The sequence below is a fragment of the Ambystoma mexicanum genome, chromosome 9 (assembly GCF_040938575.1).
Source record: "Ambystoma mexicanum isolate Mex_15411 chromosome 9, UKY_AmexF1_1, whole genome shotgun sequence".
Lineage (NCBI taxonomy): Eukaryota > Metazoa > Chordata > Amphibia > Caudata > Ambystomatidae > Ambystoma > Ambystoma mexicanum.
Window position 1 is genome coordinate 34198864 of NC_090931.1, and position 16961 is coordinate 34215824.

At 46.3% G+C, this 16961-nt stretch overlaps 1 protein-coding gene across 1 annotated transcript in view; it reads left to right on the forward strand.

Annotated features, from left to right (window-relative positions):
• The window catches only part of THYN1 (thymocyte nuclear protein 1), a 278091-nt gene that overhangs the window by 204869 nt on the left and 56261 nt on the right, over positions 1 to 16961 (forward strand). Inside the window, exon 4 of the mRNA XM_069614112.1 lies at positions 1171 to 1239. Within this exon, the coding sequence (XP_069470213.1) occupies positions 1171 to 1239 (69 nt within the window). The remainder of the gene's footprint in view (positions 1 to 1170; positions 1240 to 16961) is intronic.

Sequence of the window (16961 nt, forward strand, 5' to 3'; positions counted from 1 at the left end):
TGTAAAGTTTGGCACCTTTTAGAAGGCCACTTTTGGCGAAAGATATTAAGATTGCCAAACTCTCTGCCAGTGGCAGCCATACGATTTGAGCTTGGACTCCAGTCACTGGAGTCAATTGCAACATGGAAGACAATATCGCTGTTTTTAGGAAATGTGTGACTAAGGATAATATACTCCCATTTGAAATATTGAGAGAAGGAGGTCTAAAACTGGGGGACAAATGGGTTGGAAATTGGAAGGAGAAATGCGAAGTAAAGACACTATGATATTTCGCTTGAAATGTTGATCGGGAATCCATTGAAAGCCAAGAGGAAATTGCAAGAGAGAGATTGGATCCTTACTGAAGAATTTAGGAAGGATAATAATCTAGCCCTGGGACTAGACCGGGGAAATAGGCTAATAAACCAAACTCTGAGGTATCTGCAAAATTCCCCTCTGCCCACTATCGGGACCTGTTTATGAGAGCACATTTTAGCATCTTACTGACGAGAGAGGCCCAGCTGAGGTGGAAGCAATTTGGGGAAGAGGATGGAGGATGTAGTGTGTAGCTATTGCAGTGAAGAAAGGGCTATTGAGTCACTATTTCATCTGACGGTGACGTGCAGGTTTTTGATGGAACTGAGGTACCGCTTCCTGGGAGCTTTCATGGATCAATCAAAATCGTTATCGGCAGGCTAATGGTGGCCAATGCTCCTAATGGCGGGGAGGGAGTAAGCTTGGTACTAGCTAGTATGTAGTTTCTCGAATGTATTCTTTTCCCCAAAAGCGATGAGACAGTTTGTTTAAAATAAGGAGGATGGATTGGGAGAATTTAGGGGGGGTTTGTTTTCTTTTAAGAGAGTGCATGCATAATAATGTTTTGGCTATGAATTGAGAGAAAATGTTTTTAGGAATGTATGATAACGATTTGGTTATGAATTGTAATGGAGATGTTTTGTAATTGTAAAAGCTTTTCTTAAAATGAACCAAACACGATAAAAAACAAAATTAAAAAACGTCGGTGTCCTCCTTTGTTCTCGTGTGCCCTACGTCACAGTGCTATTAATGTTTATTTTTATTTAATGCTTTTTTGCAGTCTTATATACTGAAAGATATCCTGGTTGGCTTTAGTACAAGTCTTGATGTTGACGAAACATTGCTCCACTAATCTCTGTGCCTTTGATTTGATAGTTTGGGATTGAAGATTTGAAGATGCAGCCTAAACAGACGGCATGCTGGGATGGAGTCAGAAATTATCAGGTGACATATTTGATGAGGAAAGTGGCTTTATTTTACCAACTCTAAACTTATGGAGAGACGCCAGGAAAAAAATTTGAGAGCGTCATATCTGGAACAAAAACTATATGAAAGAAGAGACCCAAGCAGTGCTGCACCAGGTGGCTAATCTACTTTGATACTCAGAGGGAATCATTTATATGGCTATTAACAATCAGTATCAATGTATTTACATTGAATTGACCCTACCAAGAGCTCAGTAATTCACAGAAAATATTTTTATTAACACCCAGTTGTCATTAAAAACACATGTATAATAAATATGACTTTTATAACTGTACACAATGTTTTTTCGCAAAGTGACTCGTGCAACCAATACAAGTGACTTGTGAAATATTGTATATACATACAGTATTTTTAATACATGTTTTTAATGACAATTGAGTGTTATAAATATTTTCTATGAATTGCTGATCTCTTGGTAGGGTCAATCAAAGCAGATCAAAGCCAGATTGTTTGCCTGAAGCCTCACACACACAGCCGCTAAGGCCCTTACCTAGCCACAGATACTTGTCTAATGTATAACAACTTTACTTTACTGACTTTGAATTATGGGTGTCCTTAGTCAAAACTGTATCATGCTGACATTTAATCATGTTTTGCAGCTCAACCTGTCACACCTGTAAGCAATCCTGCATATCTTTACGTTGGTAGGGCTCATGTAACCAAGCCACTTATCGAAGTAAATGTAACTAAGTCTTGTTATCATGTGGGCTAATGTAACCTAGCAGCCCACCTATTTTACTAAGCCTTGTGTTGTAACTAAGACATCTTCTTGTAACAGCGCCTCAATGCCCCTGGGCTGTGTGTGCGCTTTATAAATGCAAATAAGTAAATACATTCAATGTAAATAAATTGATACTGATTGTTAGTAGGGATTTGATTCCCTTTGAGTATCAAAGTGGGTACTTGCCACATAGACGTGCAGAGTTGCTTGGGTCTCTTCTTTCATATAATTTATTTTTCCAGCAACATTAACTTTCTCACCTCTGTGTGGACCATGGACGAGGGAGGCCTATCAGCAGGGACAGTGTCCCCTATGCCAGGCCCCATCCTCTTTCAGTGGTGCACAACTACGGCCCTCGACCGTACACACTTCATAGGTTTTCTGGTTAACCACTAATTGTGTAAATCATTGTCAATTTGCATCTGTTGGATGCTAATTTATCTCATGAATATTAATGCGGATGGCCTGTCCACCCTGACCTAATTGGATTGAGACAAGTTAATATGAAAGCAAGGTATTCGCCTGGAATGTTAGTGGTAATGGGAGGACCAAACGGAAGGCTGCCACAATGTTTGTTGCATTGGGAGGAAGTGATATCACCGAATGTGCCAAGCATGGCCGTTTTCTTAAACGTTTGTCAATTTCCTGTTGGATTCCTACCACCTCATCCGCTTTGCACAGAACCACATAACAGATGTAGGTATGCTGTGTTAAGGAGGACACTTGAGCGTGCCTTTGTTAATTTCATAACCCCGGCATCCGTCCATTTGTATCCAGCACATACCAATAGCTCATTCCCCTTTTCCCCCCAGAAAAGTGTAGAATGAGTCCTGTTTGTTTTTGGCATAAAAATACCGCAGATTTATTCCACAATAACACAAAACCAAACTGCACACATTTGTGGAAAATACTCATAAGATGCGGCGACTGCTCCGTGTCCAAAGTAACCTGCTTCCTTCATTCCTTCCCCAAGAGTCCAGAATAGGCCCAACTCTCCCAACCTTTGCGTCTGAGCCTCTCCTGCCCCTGCAGGCGCTCCTGGGCGGGGAGAGTGCCGTTTCCTTGGGGGAAGCTGAGCCCTAGTTGTTCCTCCCAGACGCCCCTGCCGCTTAGGCTCCCAAGGGGCGCTGGGTCTGAGAAGAGCGAAGACCCTTCCTGCTTTCTCCTCGCTCATCCGGAGTCTCTTATGTGTTTGTTCGGCCAAACACCGCCACACCGCCTTGTCGTCCTGCGATGTCGACGACCAGGTATTTCTGCTTGTTCTGTTCGTAGGGTTGGTGGGTGGGAAAACGAAAACCTTCTTGTGTGTGTAACGGGCGGGTGTCCTTCTGCAGCGGCTGGATGCTGCTTTCCGTAAGGACCCCGCCCGTTATAAAGGGGACGCCCCTCCCCTTTCTTTTGTTTGCCCTTCGCGGGCTTTTACCAAATTTTGCCGCGCTTTTCTTCTTCGCTGGCTTTCCTTCCCTTTTGCCGCGTTGTGGACGGCACCTCCCGTTCTTCCCAGGAGGGGGAAGTGTAGTGATACACGAAATTGCAACCTTGCCAATCAGGGCTTTAGATGACAGCATTGGCCGCTGAAAGCCAATAGTGTATTCAAAGTATGTGCTAAAAATGCTGACAGTAGTCTGTTGTAGCACTTCCATTATGCAGTAGTGAGCTACAAGGAATATGCAGGCCTAGTATGAAATAGGTCAAATTAAACATTGTTGATAGACAGGCAGGGAGGGCCCCTAGCCATGTAGCTAATAGGTTTTTGGAGTGTTTGGAACATCATGGCACCTATATAGCGCTTAGATAGCCAGTCTTAAGCGCTATAAACACTAAGCTATGAGTGCATGCCTTTTAGAGCTTGCAGATGGGGTTAATACATCCCTGCTTCCCTTAGAATATTCAGCCTCACTAACGTTAGCCCTGGCCCCAAGCTAATCTTCCTTTTCTCTGGGAAGGTACTGATAAGACATTCCTCAGCCAGCGCAGATGGGAACAAGGGAGGGGGTAGGAGCGAGCAGGGAGCATCTCAGAGAGAGCTGGGTTTTTTCCATGAGCCAGTTGCACAGGGAAAGTTCTGGAACTGTGCGTCATGGTGACTGACAGCAAGAAGTTATAAAATATCCATGCACACATGGATCAGGGGGAGATCGCCTGTGGACTTGATTCGTGCAGAAACAGGTGCCCGGCATTGGCTCATACGGTGTCCTTCAGCATTGTCCTCTGAGCGGGGCTTGTTTACAGCTAGCTTATGAGGGCCCAAGGTCTCCCCAGTGCTGATTAAAGGGACGTAAGACTGTGTTTCTCTATGTTTCTCTATATTTCTCTATGTTTCTCTATGTTTATCTAAGTTCCATGTTTCACTATATTTTGCATTGCTCTAAGTGTTATGCTTTGTAATATTCTGTAACTTGAATCCCAAATGTATATGAAATTCACTGCTTAGAATAAATATGCTAAAGCTTTGAGGGTGTCATTTGTCACTAGCATGAGATCACTGCTCAGCACAATAGAACCTGTATTTTGGGCTGAATTGGGTATTTTTGCTCTCAAAGGGCTGGCCCCGAGGAAGATTTTGCCCAATATCAAGACATTTGGTGGCAGCTTTGTGGGATTGTGAAGAGCAGTGCCATGCTGACATGACAAATGGTGTGAGAGAACACAGTGTAGAGTGGGGAGCAGGCTGTCGCATTTCCTTGATGGTCTCACTGCAGCTCTGAGACTTCAAAAGGCAGCAATGTTGTGTCGGCTTGCCGTGGCCGATAGCTTGTGTGGTTAAGACTCCCTTCATGGGATTGGTGCCAGGGAGTACAAGGCAATAAACGAGCGGGAAATGGCTTTGTTTAAAGCACTCCGATGAATGGTTAAGAAAGATGTATGCTCAATTAGAAAAGAATTTTATCATGTGGTTTCCCAAGTTTAAAGTTGTAATTTGGAATGCATAGTGAGACGGAGTTCTCATCTCTATTCTGTCATGAGGGCAGGAAAAAAAAAAATAATAATTGCAAGAATTTGACATGCAAATTGTGAATAGTGATTTAACCATTGACTCAGCCCCAGTGTGCTAGCGAGTGGGGGCTGTAATGTTCGGAGGCGAAGGTTCGTTTTTTTTTTTTGATATATGCTTTTGAAGGGTTGGCATTCCTGAATAATGAGGAAGGGGAATGAGCCATGCTTAGGAGAATGAGTAACATCTGTGCTGAGAGCCTAAAGAGTTTTTTCTTTCTTTTGGCAACTGTAAAATTCCATGTGCTAATGGTGGCAAATTCTGTTTAAAGGAAACACACTAAAATGGTTATATTGCATTTTAGGCTGTGCCATGCTTATATTGGGTGAGAGACTCACTTAAAAGGAAAGTGAGTGAATGTTATTTGGATTTTCGATTTTTGTGTACTGATTTGAAATTGCAGAATCAGTTTGCAATGGTTGGGGGGAAAAACAATTTATATTTTTCTAAATTGCCCCTGGAGTATTTTTTGATCCCATGCTATGCCATGGATTTGTGCTGTTGCCTTATAAAAGTGATGTATGCTTTGGAAATAGTGACCTGTTGACTGTGATACATGGGGAAAAATGTTGTTGACACATTAAACAGCCCACAAGCAATAGAGTGTGGGTTGTTCTTGCAGGAAAAAAAACGTGCAGGGAGCTGCACTAAATATGGCATTTTTATTTTTTAAATGCACTGAACTGAGTGGTTATAGTTTGGCAATGGTACAACAGAATGAAACATCTGTGTGTGATAAGATAGCACAAAGATTTAATGGGTTGTGAGTTCTCTTGAAAGATCGCACATTACAAGAAAAAAAAAGACGCTTTGACATTTTGCAAAATTACATGGAGTAGAAAAATGACAAGAAAAGTGCCGCTTTTGAAAACAAGAGTCTTGCTGTGTGTGCAGAGCTTGTGCCTTGAAGCTGTCTTGGGCGAGGTGCGTGAAGGCAAACAAAAGCAGAAACAGTACAAGAAAGAGTTAATTTGGATGAACTGTCTAAAACGAGTGAAGCCGCCACAGTATAAGAGTTATAGGCAAAAGAGATAAGCTGCGTGCTAATGGCGCTGCCAGGTGCACACGAAAGATAAACATGCCTGCATTCCTGAGGAAGGGGGAGCAAAAACAGAGAGCTGTTCAAAAAGTAAAGAATTTGCCTAGTAAACTGTGGTACGGAGCAAAGGCTTCATGCAGGATGGCAGACGGGCACATCACATCTGAACATTTACCTATGCATCTGTAAATGGGCCAAGAAAAGACAGCTGCCCATTCCAACAGACATTACTGTGCAAACCGCATTCCCATGTGATGTGAAGTGAAGTAAAGCGCTATTGCTGGGCAAGCTGCATTCCAATGCTCCATGTGATGTGAACTGAAGTAAAGCGCTGTGCACTGGAGAAGAAACCTCTAGGCGCTTTGAGAAGAGAAAATACACATCTGGCAAACTGCAAGCTACATTGCCAGGGGATGGAGTAACTGACAAAGACATTATGGCCTCCCAGATGGAAGCAAAACTGACAAAAGTGCTTAGCCGTTTTGCAAGAGACAACATGCAGAGCGGGGCTTTGAAGTAAAACATGAACACTGCACATTAGCCATGATCCAGAAGCCACACGGCTTAGTGCAAGAATGAATGATTTGTTGAAGCAACAAAAGAAACTGACTCAGACTATCGCACTCAAAGGAGTGGTTCAAAAACAGCAAACGCCCTTTGAAAAAAAATGATGACAAGTGAAAAAACCAGAGGCTTGAAAAGACACTGCTAAGAAAAGAAAGATAAATACTGAAAGATTTTACCTTTGAAAAATGGAGTGATGCCAGCAGGGCAACCTAAACCAAGATCATGGGACACTGGAAGCAAGTTGGCGCCTGGCATTGGTGATCGCTTTGGTGAAAAAGAAAAGCATTGTGCGACCTGGGTACTTACTATATGGCTTTGTAAAAGCACAGATCAGTCTGAGGTACCATTGACCAGCTATGATTGCATTGCACAAATGAGTTTGTGATTAGGCAGTTACACCCCGTATGGTTGAGTGTAAATAAGCCCCCAGAAACATGCAGAAAGGTGATAAATAATTGCAGTAGCAATGACAAAGTGTGTAGTTACCTGATGAGACTTTTTGAAGATGGGGGTGGTATTATGGGAAGGGGTGGATAACGCTGATATTGAAGTTTTGATGACATCCTAACGTTTCTGTTTGTATTTTGCCTAGGCAAAGCACGACAAGACATTTCATAATATAGGAAGATAATGTGCAGTTTGTGGGTGACACTGATCAAAGAAGGGTCAGACGCATTCTCAGAGAAAGCGAGCCACTGCGAACTGAACTGGCACGGTGCAGACTTGGCTAATTATCAAGTATTTGATGCTACACATTTAAATGACATGTTTTGCCCTTTCTTGTTTAAAGGACTATGGACAATGAATTGTGGACTGTAACATCAGGCACCACATACAGCTGTGTGACACAGCAATTGAATGCTAACACATTGAAAAATGGTTTTTAAATGCACTGTTGAGATGAATCTGAAAAAACCAAATGGTTTTACTCTTCCAACTGAATGGCTTTAACCAGAGATGTTTTGTTTTTTGAAAAAAAAAAAAAATATTCTACATTGCACGTAGGCAGGAGAATGATTTATGAACTGTTGGGGCAGCAGAATTATGCAAGCAGGAGCGTAATTTATTTTGAGATAAGATGGGTGCGCACATCAAAGTCACCTGTGCGTAGGTTAAGATTCTTAATTGAAGTAATGCTGCCAAGTGTGTGAGCTATAATTTGAAATGGTAATCTTTGAAACACTGGATACTTTTACAGCCAGCTTAAGGCAGGTAAATGAAACCATGACTGACTTGATGTTATATTTTATGACACAGAGTGTGACACGGTTTTTTGTTAAACCAACCAGTTTCATGTTTTTGTGGGGACAGCTGTCTCCAGCACACTAATGCAAAGAGTCACCTTTTGATTGTAAACATTTGGAATAATTCTTTGGAAAAGCGCTGCAAATGAGTATCCACATGGAATTGCTAGAGTACTGGCCTGGCACATTGTCAGGCATCTTTTGTCACTGAATGGATACCATTTGTTTAATTTGTCTAATGTGATGTTTTTCTGACCAAGAACTGCAGCGAGTGTTCTCGCCAAGATTTAATGAACTATAACTTGACTAAATGAATTTTTTCCATGGTGTGATGAAACAGCCACTGCCGGATAGTAGTATGGTGTTTGTGGCTAAAGTTAATATTGTATATGGTAGATATCCCACTTGAAGAAGGGTATTCTCCAAGTCACAGAAGGTAGACACTGTGAACCTGTTAGATTTTCCAGTAGTAAGACAACATGTAAATTGTAGACTGGTAATGCACACCTTCATTATTACAGTGCTACACTTAGACATAGATTTATCATGAGGCAATGTTTCCTTAGTACTACCAAGCTGCTACAAATGGAGTCCATTTCTATGGCCCATCACTAGAGTGCGTGTAGCTAGGGAGCTAGATTCATTAATTGCAGGAGCTTTATATGCTTGTGACATAGAAACTGTGCACTATAAGCTAGCCACTATGGGTTCTGATGCCAGCTCTGCTATAGAACTTCTGGCCTAGTGGGGCCCATTGATATGCCCAGCACTGCTACAAGTATTGACAGCCAATTGAAGATAACAGAATTTTAGACATGAAGACATTTTTGTCTGCCATAGGGCAGGTCAACAAGACTGCTAAATACACACAATGCATTGTATGGCAAACATTGTTAAATCAGCAGGTGTTGGCTTTTTACTGGGTGGGGGCGACCATCCTCCACACACTGGCACGCAGAGCTACAGTTACCAGCATACATATGGATTGAATTGCTTGCTTTTGATTGCATGAATAACACATGCCATGCTTTGATGTAAATTAGTAGAATTGTTTTTATTTAGACAACCTGGTGCCCATGGGTTCACCTTGTTCAAGAAATTAGATGGTTTCTGGTTGGGTTCCACCTACCTGGGGGAAGTGTCTAGTCACACAGCCCATAGTCACGCTTGAATGCCCTGGGATCAGGGGGAGGGTAGGCCCTTAGGGTGAAAGGCTGCCAGGTTTTAGAATTGGTAACCATACATAAATGCAATAGTGCATTGTAGATTAGACTACACTGGATTGCCTTGACATTTTAACTGCATGCTGCTTTTTAACTGACAATCAGTTATACAAAATTGATTTAGGTATTTTTGTGTAGGCCAGGTTTTGGCTAGAGTAAATGTCCATGTTCACTTTGTGTAGGTATTTTTGTGTAGGCCAGGTTTTGGCAAGGGTATATGTCACTGTTCACTTTGTGTACATTTTTGTTTAGGTAGTGTTTTACCTTGCATGCCACGCTAACTAACCGCTAGAAGATAGTTTGCTTAAACCTCTTGCAAAGCCCCTAGGTCTTTATCACTGCACTAAATACTATGTTGATAGGTATTAGTCAGCATTTGTCGCACAAACGTTGAATAGGGGTGGAATGTAGTGATACACGAAATTGCAACCTTGCCAATCAGGGCTTTAGATGACAGCATTGGCCGCTGAAAGCCAATAGTGTATTCAAAGTATGTGCTAAAAATGCTGACAGTAGTCTGTTGTAGCACTTCCATTATGCAGTAGTGAGCTACAAGGAATATGCAGGCCTAGTATGAAATAGGTCAAATTAAACATTGTTGATAGACAGGCAGGGAGGGCCCCTAGCCATGTAGCTAATAGGTTTTTGGAGTGTTTGGAACATCATGGCACCTATATAGCGCTTAGATAGCCAGTCTTAAGCGCTATAAACACTAAGCTATGAGTGCATGCCTTTTAGAGCTTGCAGATGGGGTTAATACATCCCTGCTTCCCTTAGAATATTCAGCCTCACTAACGTTAGCCCTGGCCCCAAGCTAATCTTCCTTTTCTCTGGGAAGGTACTGATAAGACATTCCTCAGCCAGCGCAGATGGGAACAAGGGAGGGGGTAGGAGCGAGCAGGGAGCATCTCAGAGAGAGCTGGGTTTTTTCCATGAGCCAGTTGCACAGGGAAAGTTCTGGAACTGTGCGTCATGGTGACTGACAGCAAGAAGTTATAAAATATCCATGCACACATGGATCAGGGGGAGATCGCCTGTGGACTTGATTCGTGCAGAAACAGGTGCCCGGCATTGGCTCATACGGTGTCCTTCAGCATTGTCCTCTGAGCGGGGCTTGTTTACAGCTAGCTTATGAGGGCCCAAGGTCTCCCCAGTGCTGATTAAAGGGACGTAAGACTGTGTTTCTCTATGTTTCTCTATATTTCTCTATGTTTCTCTATGTTTATCTAAGTTCCATGTTTCACTATATTTTGCATTGCTCTAAGTGTTATGCTTTGTAATATTCTGTAACTTGAATCCCAAATGTATATGAAATTCACTGCTTAGAATAAATATGCTAAAGCTTTGAGGGTGTCATTTGTCACTAGCATGAGATCACTGCTCAGCACAATAGAACCTGTATTTTGGGCTGAATTGGGTATTTTTGCTCTCAAAGGGCTGGCCCCGAGGAAGATTTTGCCCAATATCAAGACAGGAAGCCAGGAGGAGGACACTGCCCGGGTTATCGGGGGTGCCTCCTCCATTTTGCTTTGCTTTTGTGTTCGTCGTCACTTGCATAACCCCGGCATCCGTCCATTTGTATCCAACACATACCAATAGCTCATTCCCCTTTCCCCCCAGGAAAGTGTAGAATCAGTCCTGTTTGTTTTTGGCATAAAAAGGCAGCAGATTTATTCCACAATAACACAAAACCAAACTGCACACATTTGTGGAAAATACTCATAAGATGCGGCGACTGCTCTGTGTCCAAAATAACCTGCTTCCCCCTTTCCTTCCCCAAGAGTCCAGAATAGGCCCAACTCTCCCAACCTTTGCGTCCGAGCCTCTCCTGCCCCTGCAGGCGCTCCTGGGCGGGGGGAGTGCCGTTTCCTTGGGGGAAGCTGAGCCCAAGTTGTTCTTCCCAGACGCCCCTGCCGCTTAGGCTCCCAAGGGGCGCTGGGTCTGAGAAGAGAGAAGACCCTTCCTGCTTTTCTCCTGGCTTATCCGGAGTCTGACTCATGTGTTTGTTCGGCCAAACACTGCCACGCCACAAGTGGGTTACCGCCCACCGTGGCTCCCTCCTTGCTCCTCTTCTTACATTTCCAAGATTTTTGTGCAGAGATTCCAGAAAAACAGATCCATACCTAATGGTGATAGGTGCACCCCATCTTTGAGGAAATATTCTGTAGATTTCAAATGAATCAGGCTGTGCCTGATCTGCCCAAAGCCTCTGTCCCTGCAGAACTTTGCCATTGTGCAGTTTAGCTTCCGCCTGGACTTCTCCACTGCTGCGTGGTTATCCGCACCTCTCCATTCCGGCCTCGGGATGATCTCTGACCAAACTATCTCTGTTTCCCCCAGTTGTCCTGCTAGCTCCTGCAATGAGAACATCATTTCCCGCATCAGAGCCCCCCTCCCCAAACTTGATAAATCGTTACCCCCCAGATGAATGACCAATATGTCTGGTTTTTGCTTATTGTTCAACAAACTGCGCACCTGCCCCTGTAGTTGCGCCCATTTCATACCTGGCACCCCGTGCCCCTGATCCTGAACTCGCCCGCCGTCAGCTTTTCCTGTTCCGCCGTCCAGCTTGCCCCTGCCCTAGACACAAATGCGTGTCCTATTACCCACACTGATCTCTTCCTCCTTCGGGCTGGTGCTGGTGGGGAAAGAAGGAGGTATGTCAACCTTACAGTTTTTCGGGCCTGATATATCTCTTGAAACAACCAAATTTCCATCTCCCAATCTGTCTGATTGCCACCTCCCCCATGCCCACGCCTGCGGCCGATGTAGCAGCCCCAATCCGGAATGAGTACGTCCCAAAGACCCCTTCCGTCTCCCCAATTCCTTCTAGCGCCAACTCCATCACTCTCCTGAACTGGAAGCGACTCAGTGCTGAACCATCCTGGTGAATGAGTAGCGGAGCCCCCCTTACTGAAGGAGGTCTTAATTTGAGGAATCCTGACACTGCCTTGACTGGGCATACCATGCTTCCTGTGATAGGCTGTAGAGACACTGTGCACGCTTTGCCTTCCTGATCTGTCTTTGATCTTTTTAGCCACAATGTCACCTGTACCTCCGAACAGTGCACATCCTGCATTTGTAGAAATCTCGTACCTTTTGCACTTTTGTTCTCTGGTGCCAGCTCACTCACCCTGAATGCCCCGAAGAATGCTAACGTGAAAGCTGTCCTGAATAATGGTACCTCGAATCCCCCGTGGCAGATTCACTCAAGGCAAGCCACCACCCTCTGCAGCTTGACCACGTCTATGGGCCTCCTTTCATCACTTCTAGGCTTCACTTGCTTGGCCCAACCCTTCATAGCCATACAAATATAGTGTTCCTTAGTAGGGTCACTCTTACCCCCCAGCTTAGCAAAATGGGCGATAGCTGCCAGGTGGTGTGCCATCCATGACCTAGTTTTCCCTTCATGCCAGCCCCAACCCACAAAGGCCCTCACCGGCATCTCCTGCTGGTTTTCTCCCAGCACTTCTCGTTTGAAATTCAGGTACCGTTCCCAGCATGCCTTATACCTCTTTGTTGTTCCATGTGCCAGCGCCGTCTGAATCATGGTACTCAGATTACCCTAATCATGTCCCACCACTGTGTTTCGAACGGGGACATCACTTTTTCTGCTCCAGGGCAACTCTCTCGAAATTTCTCCTACTGCAAACGAGAGAGAGCATCAGCTGCCGTGTTCTGAACCCCAGGAATGTGTCTAGCTCGTACCTCTATATTCCCTTCTAGCATGCATCTATGGAGCTCCCATACTAACCGCAAAAACTTTGTGCCGCTGGCAGAACCTTGGTTAATGATTTGGACCACTGCTAGGTTGTCTAACCAGAGCATGACTTTGCTGTTTTTCAGCTGCTCTCCCCAAAGTTTAAATGCTACCACAATGGGGAAGAGTTCCAACAGCGTGATGTCCCTGGTGACCCCTTGCCAATGCCATTCCTTCAGCCATGCCATGCCGCACCACTTGTTGTCGAGGATTGCCCCAAACCCCAAAGCCCCAGATGAGTCTGTGAACAACTTGCGCCTGTCCTTGCTGTTACTTTTGCTCCTCCACATTAGTACCCCATTAAAGTTGTCTAAGAATGTGTCCCACATGGCCAAGTCCTCCCGCACTTCAGACCCCAGCCTGACATGTTGTCCTGCATGTTGCAGCCCTACTGTTTTCAGCTCAACACTCCTTGTGAATGCTTTACCCACCGGGATGACTTTGCCTGCAAAATTGAGGTTGCCTGCCAGGACCTGGAGTTCCCTCAGGGTTGCCTTCTTCTTACACCTTAATCCTTTGATGATCTCCTTCAGTTTTGTTACCTTGTCCTGCGGCAGCCTGCATTCCCCTTTCACTGAGTCAATTTCAATCTCCAGAAAGGTCAGACAGGTCACTGGGCCTACTGTTTTCTCCCCGGCTAGTGGAACACCCATTACCTTCATCAACCTCTGAAAAGTACACATGAGGTCCTCACACTCTTTAGACCCTTTTTTCCCCATAAAAAGAAAATCATCCAGGGAGTGTACCACTGCCCCTTCCTGGCACTCTTGTTTTACTGCGTACTCTAAAAAGATGCTAAACGCTTCAAAATAGGCACAACAAATGCTAACTTACCTTATGAACGGGTAACAACCGGAATGCCGACTCAATGTCAGCCTTTCCCATGAGGGCTCCTCTCCCGGCCGCTCTCACCACTTCCACTGCCTCTTCAAAGGATGAATAATGCACTCTGCACATTTCCTCGCTAATCCCATCATTGACTGACTCCCCTTCTGGGAAAGATAGGTGGTGGATCAGCCGGTATTGCCCCTCCTCCTTTTTAGGGACCAACCCTAGTGGCGATATTACCAGGTTTGGCATTGGGGGTTGCGTAAAAGAACCCGCCACCCTGCCCAAGTCTACCTCCTTGGCTACTTTCCGTGCCACCACTTCTGGCATCCCTAGTGCTGACCGCAGGTTGCGCGCCTCCGTGCCCTTTTTACTTCTGCACATGGAATCCTGAACCCCCACCTGAAACCTTCCCACAACAATCTAGCATCTTCACTGTTATGATAAGTATTCAACCACAGAGTCATTGCTTGCAGGGTAACCGGGGTTGGCAGCCCAATTTTAATCAAACCATTACACATTCGTTTTGGGGTAAACCTTGACGTCATGTTTTTAACTTCATTCTTTTTTTACCTTATTTTTTCCTTTTGGGCTGCTCCTGCGCCTCCCTTCGCTGGCCGAGGAGCTGTGCTCCTTGTTGTTCCCTCCCCAAGGGTGCTTAAATCAGCATGTTTTGCCAAATGGGCAACCCTCTTAATTGACCCTCCAGCAGTCGGCTTGCTCCCCGTGGTAGCTGGCTCTGCTGTTCCAGGAGGAGTACCCGCGAAAGGACGCCCTACCCCGCCGGGTGAACCCCCCCCCCCGCCCCTCCATACCTGAGGTTTCTCTCCTGTGGCTTTTTCACCCCCATCTCCTGAGAGCACTAGTTTATCCAAAAAACCCGCCCACATCCATTTCATCCCAGGACAACGCTGGCCATACCTGCATTTTTAATCGGAATGCCCGATCATACTGTAGCCATCCTTCGCCCCGCCCCCCGCTTCAAATAAATAGCATGGATTTATTTTCCATATGCTAGCATTGCCAAAGCATCCTGCGGGTACTTCTCTATCATTATTGATGTATATACCTGGAATGCTTTGAGCCAATTATGAATGGATGCCTCAGTCTTGGGTGTCTCTTTATCCCTCTTCTCTTTCTCCTTCTCAGATAATTCCTTTATCCCATTACCCAGTGGTTCCATCCCCACAAAATCCAGGATTTATATGAACTCTTTCCTCCATACCCTTTCTTTGACCGCCAATGGTATATGCCATGATAAAGAGTTAACTGCCACCCTGACCGGGCCAAACCCAGGCATTGTTCTCCCATACTGAGTCATTGTTCCCCATACCCCCTCCTGCCTGGCATTAGTACTGGAAATTGGAGGTAACCCAGAGCCTGCCACCCCTTGCTCCCACCATATGGGTGCCTGTGCAGCCCCAGTTGCTGCTGGCCCCACTTGGTTTGCTGGACCGGCCCCGTTTAAGAGGTTTGCAGTGCTTACTGCCATGGGCTGTTGGATTTGAGAAGACAGCGTTGTGGTAAGGCCCCCGGTGTCAACACAAGCCACTGTGCTGGCCCCTTGACCCTGTGCCTATTGAAACCCCCCACCTACGGGTGGTGTGGTTGGCCACGCCCCTGGCCACTGGCTTCCCCCTCCCGGGACCCCCGTGCTGAAAAGGTTCCCTGGCTACTGATAGCCCACTGCGCCCCGGGCCGCACTCCCGGTGTTACTCCTCTCTGCTGTAGTACCGCTGCCCCACTCCCCATTTGGTTAAATGCATTGACATTCCCACTCAGCAATTGCCCGCTGCCCCCATTCCCCCATGCTTGCATACATTGCATCACCATACCTTTCACAGCCTCCAAGGATGTGGGTCTGTCTTCCCTCGCAGCCACCGGTCTGGTTGCAGGCGTGCTGGGTGGTCCCTGACTCCTTGTGCTTCCAAAGGTGCAGATGCCCGTACGGCTACAACCTCCTGTGTCCTTCCCTTGTTTCTTGCCCCAGCTGCTTTAGATTTCTTGCCGCTTGTGGCTTGCTCCTTGCTCGCCTTGGCCCTTTGCGTCATGACTCTTCTCCTTTCCCCGTTGGTTCCTCGTCCTCTTCCCTGTGTCCTTCCCCATCTTGTCCCTGCATTTCCTCATCTTCCTGGAACATCAATGGGGATTCAGGCCTCTCACTGGGTCCTGGCTGCTCCTCCCCTGGCTGTGGTGCCAAGGCCTCCATCCAATTGCTGCCATCCTTGGCCACCACCAGCTTGGCCATCGCGATGAAGGCATCCAAGTCCATTTTTGCTGCTGGTGGTCCTGTGCAACGCAGGCTGTCTGTTGTTTTGCTTTGATATGCAGGCCTCGTGTGACCACGTGAGCCTCCTTAAAAGGTAGTGTAGGCGTCATGTGTGGCTGGGTTTGTGCTGCGCGTTGTTGCTCGATTTGTTTGCCCACGTGTCCCTCCGAGTTCATGTGTCTCTTTTCGATCTGTGGGTAGATGCGGTGAGTGCTGCAGAGGCATCGTTGTGTGTTGGCAGCCTGGGCCTATCCCTGGATTGCCCATGGCGGTAGTGTGGCGGCAGGAGCAGTGCTGGAATAAACTGCTCCCCCTGTTGGCAGCTTACTCGTGCCCTCGTGCAGAACGGCTTTGCCTCTTCTGGGCCGCCGCGGCTATAGCTCCGCCTCTCCTTTCCCAGCCGCACCACCCAATGTACCTCTATCCGTCGGCACACTTGAGATCTCTCCGGCGGCAGCGATTTCCTTTGGTGCAGCTGCTGCCTCAGTAGCGCTGCTCCCTCCCGCTGATCCTCCGACGCTCGGCACCGCGGGTCTCCTCTCCGTTGCTGAAGCCGGCGCCTCCTGGTACCTCCCCTTCCTTCGATCAGCTGAGGCTCGGCGTGCAGCGGCTTCTTCTCCTTCGGTGGCGATGTCCGCTGCTGTAGCTGGCTCCTCCTCCCGCGCTGTTCCCAACTTCCGTAGTCTCTCTGCAGGCATGCAGACACTCTCCTTCCACGAGAACCTCTTCAAAATGAAAACCTTCTTCTGTGTGTAACAGGCGGGCGTCCTTCTGCTGCGGCTGGATGCTGTCTTCCGTAAGGACCCCACCCGTTATAAAGGGGACGCCCCTCCCCTTTCTTTTGTTTGCCCTTCGCGGGCTTTCCCAAATTTCGCCGCGCTTTTCTTCTTCGCAGGCTTTCCATCCCTTTTGCCGCGTTGTAGATGGCGCCTCCACTTCTTCCCTCCATTTTGCTTTGCTTTTGTGTTCATCACTTCGTCACTTGCAATTTATGTTGCCGAAAAAAACATTTGCCTACAAAAAACATACCCAGT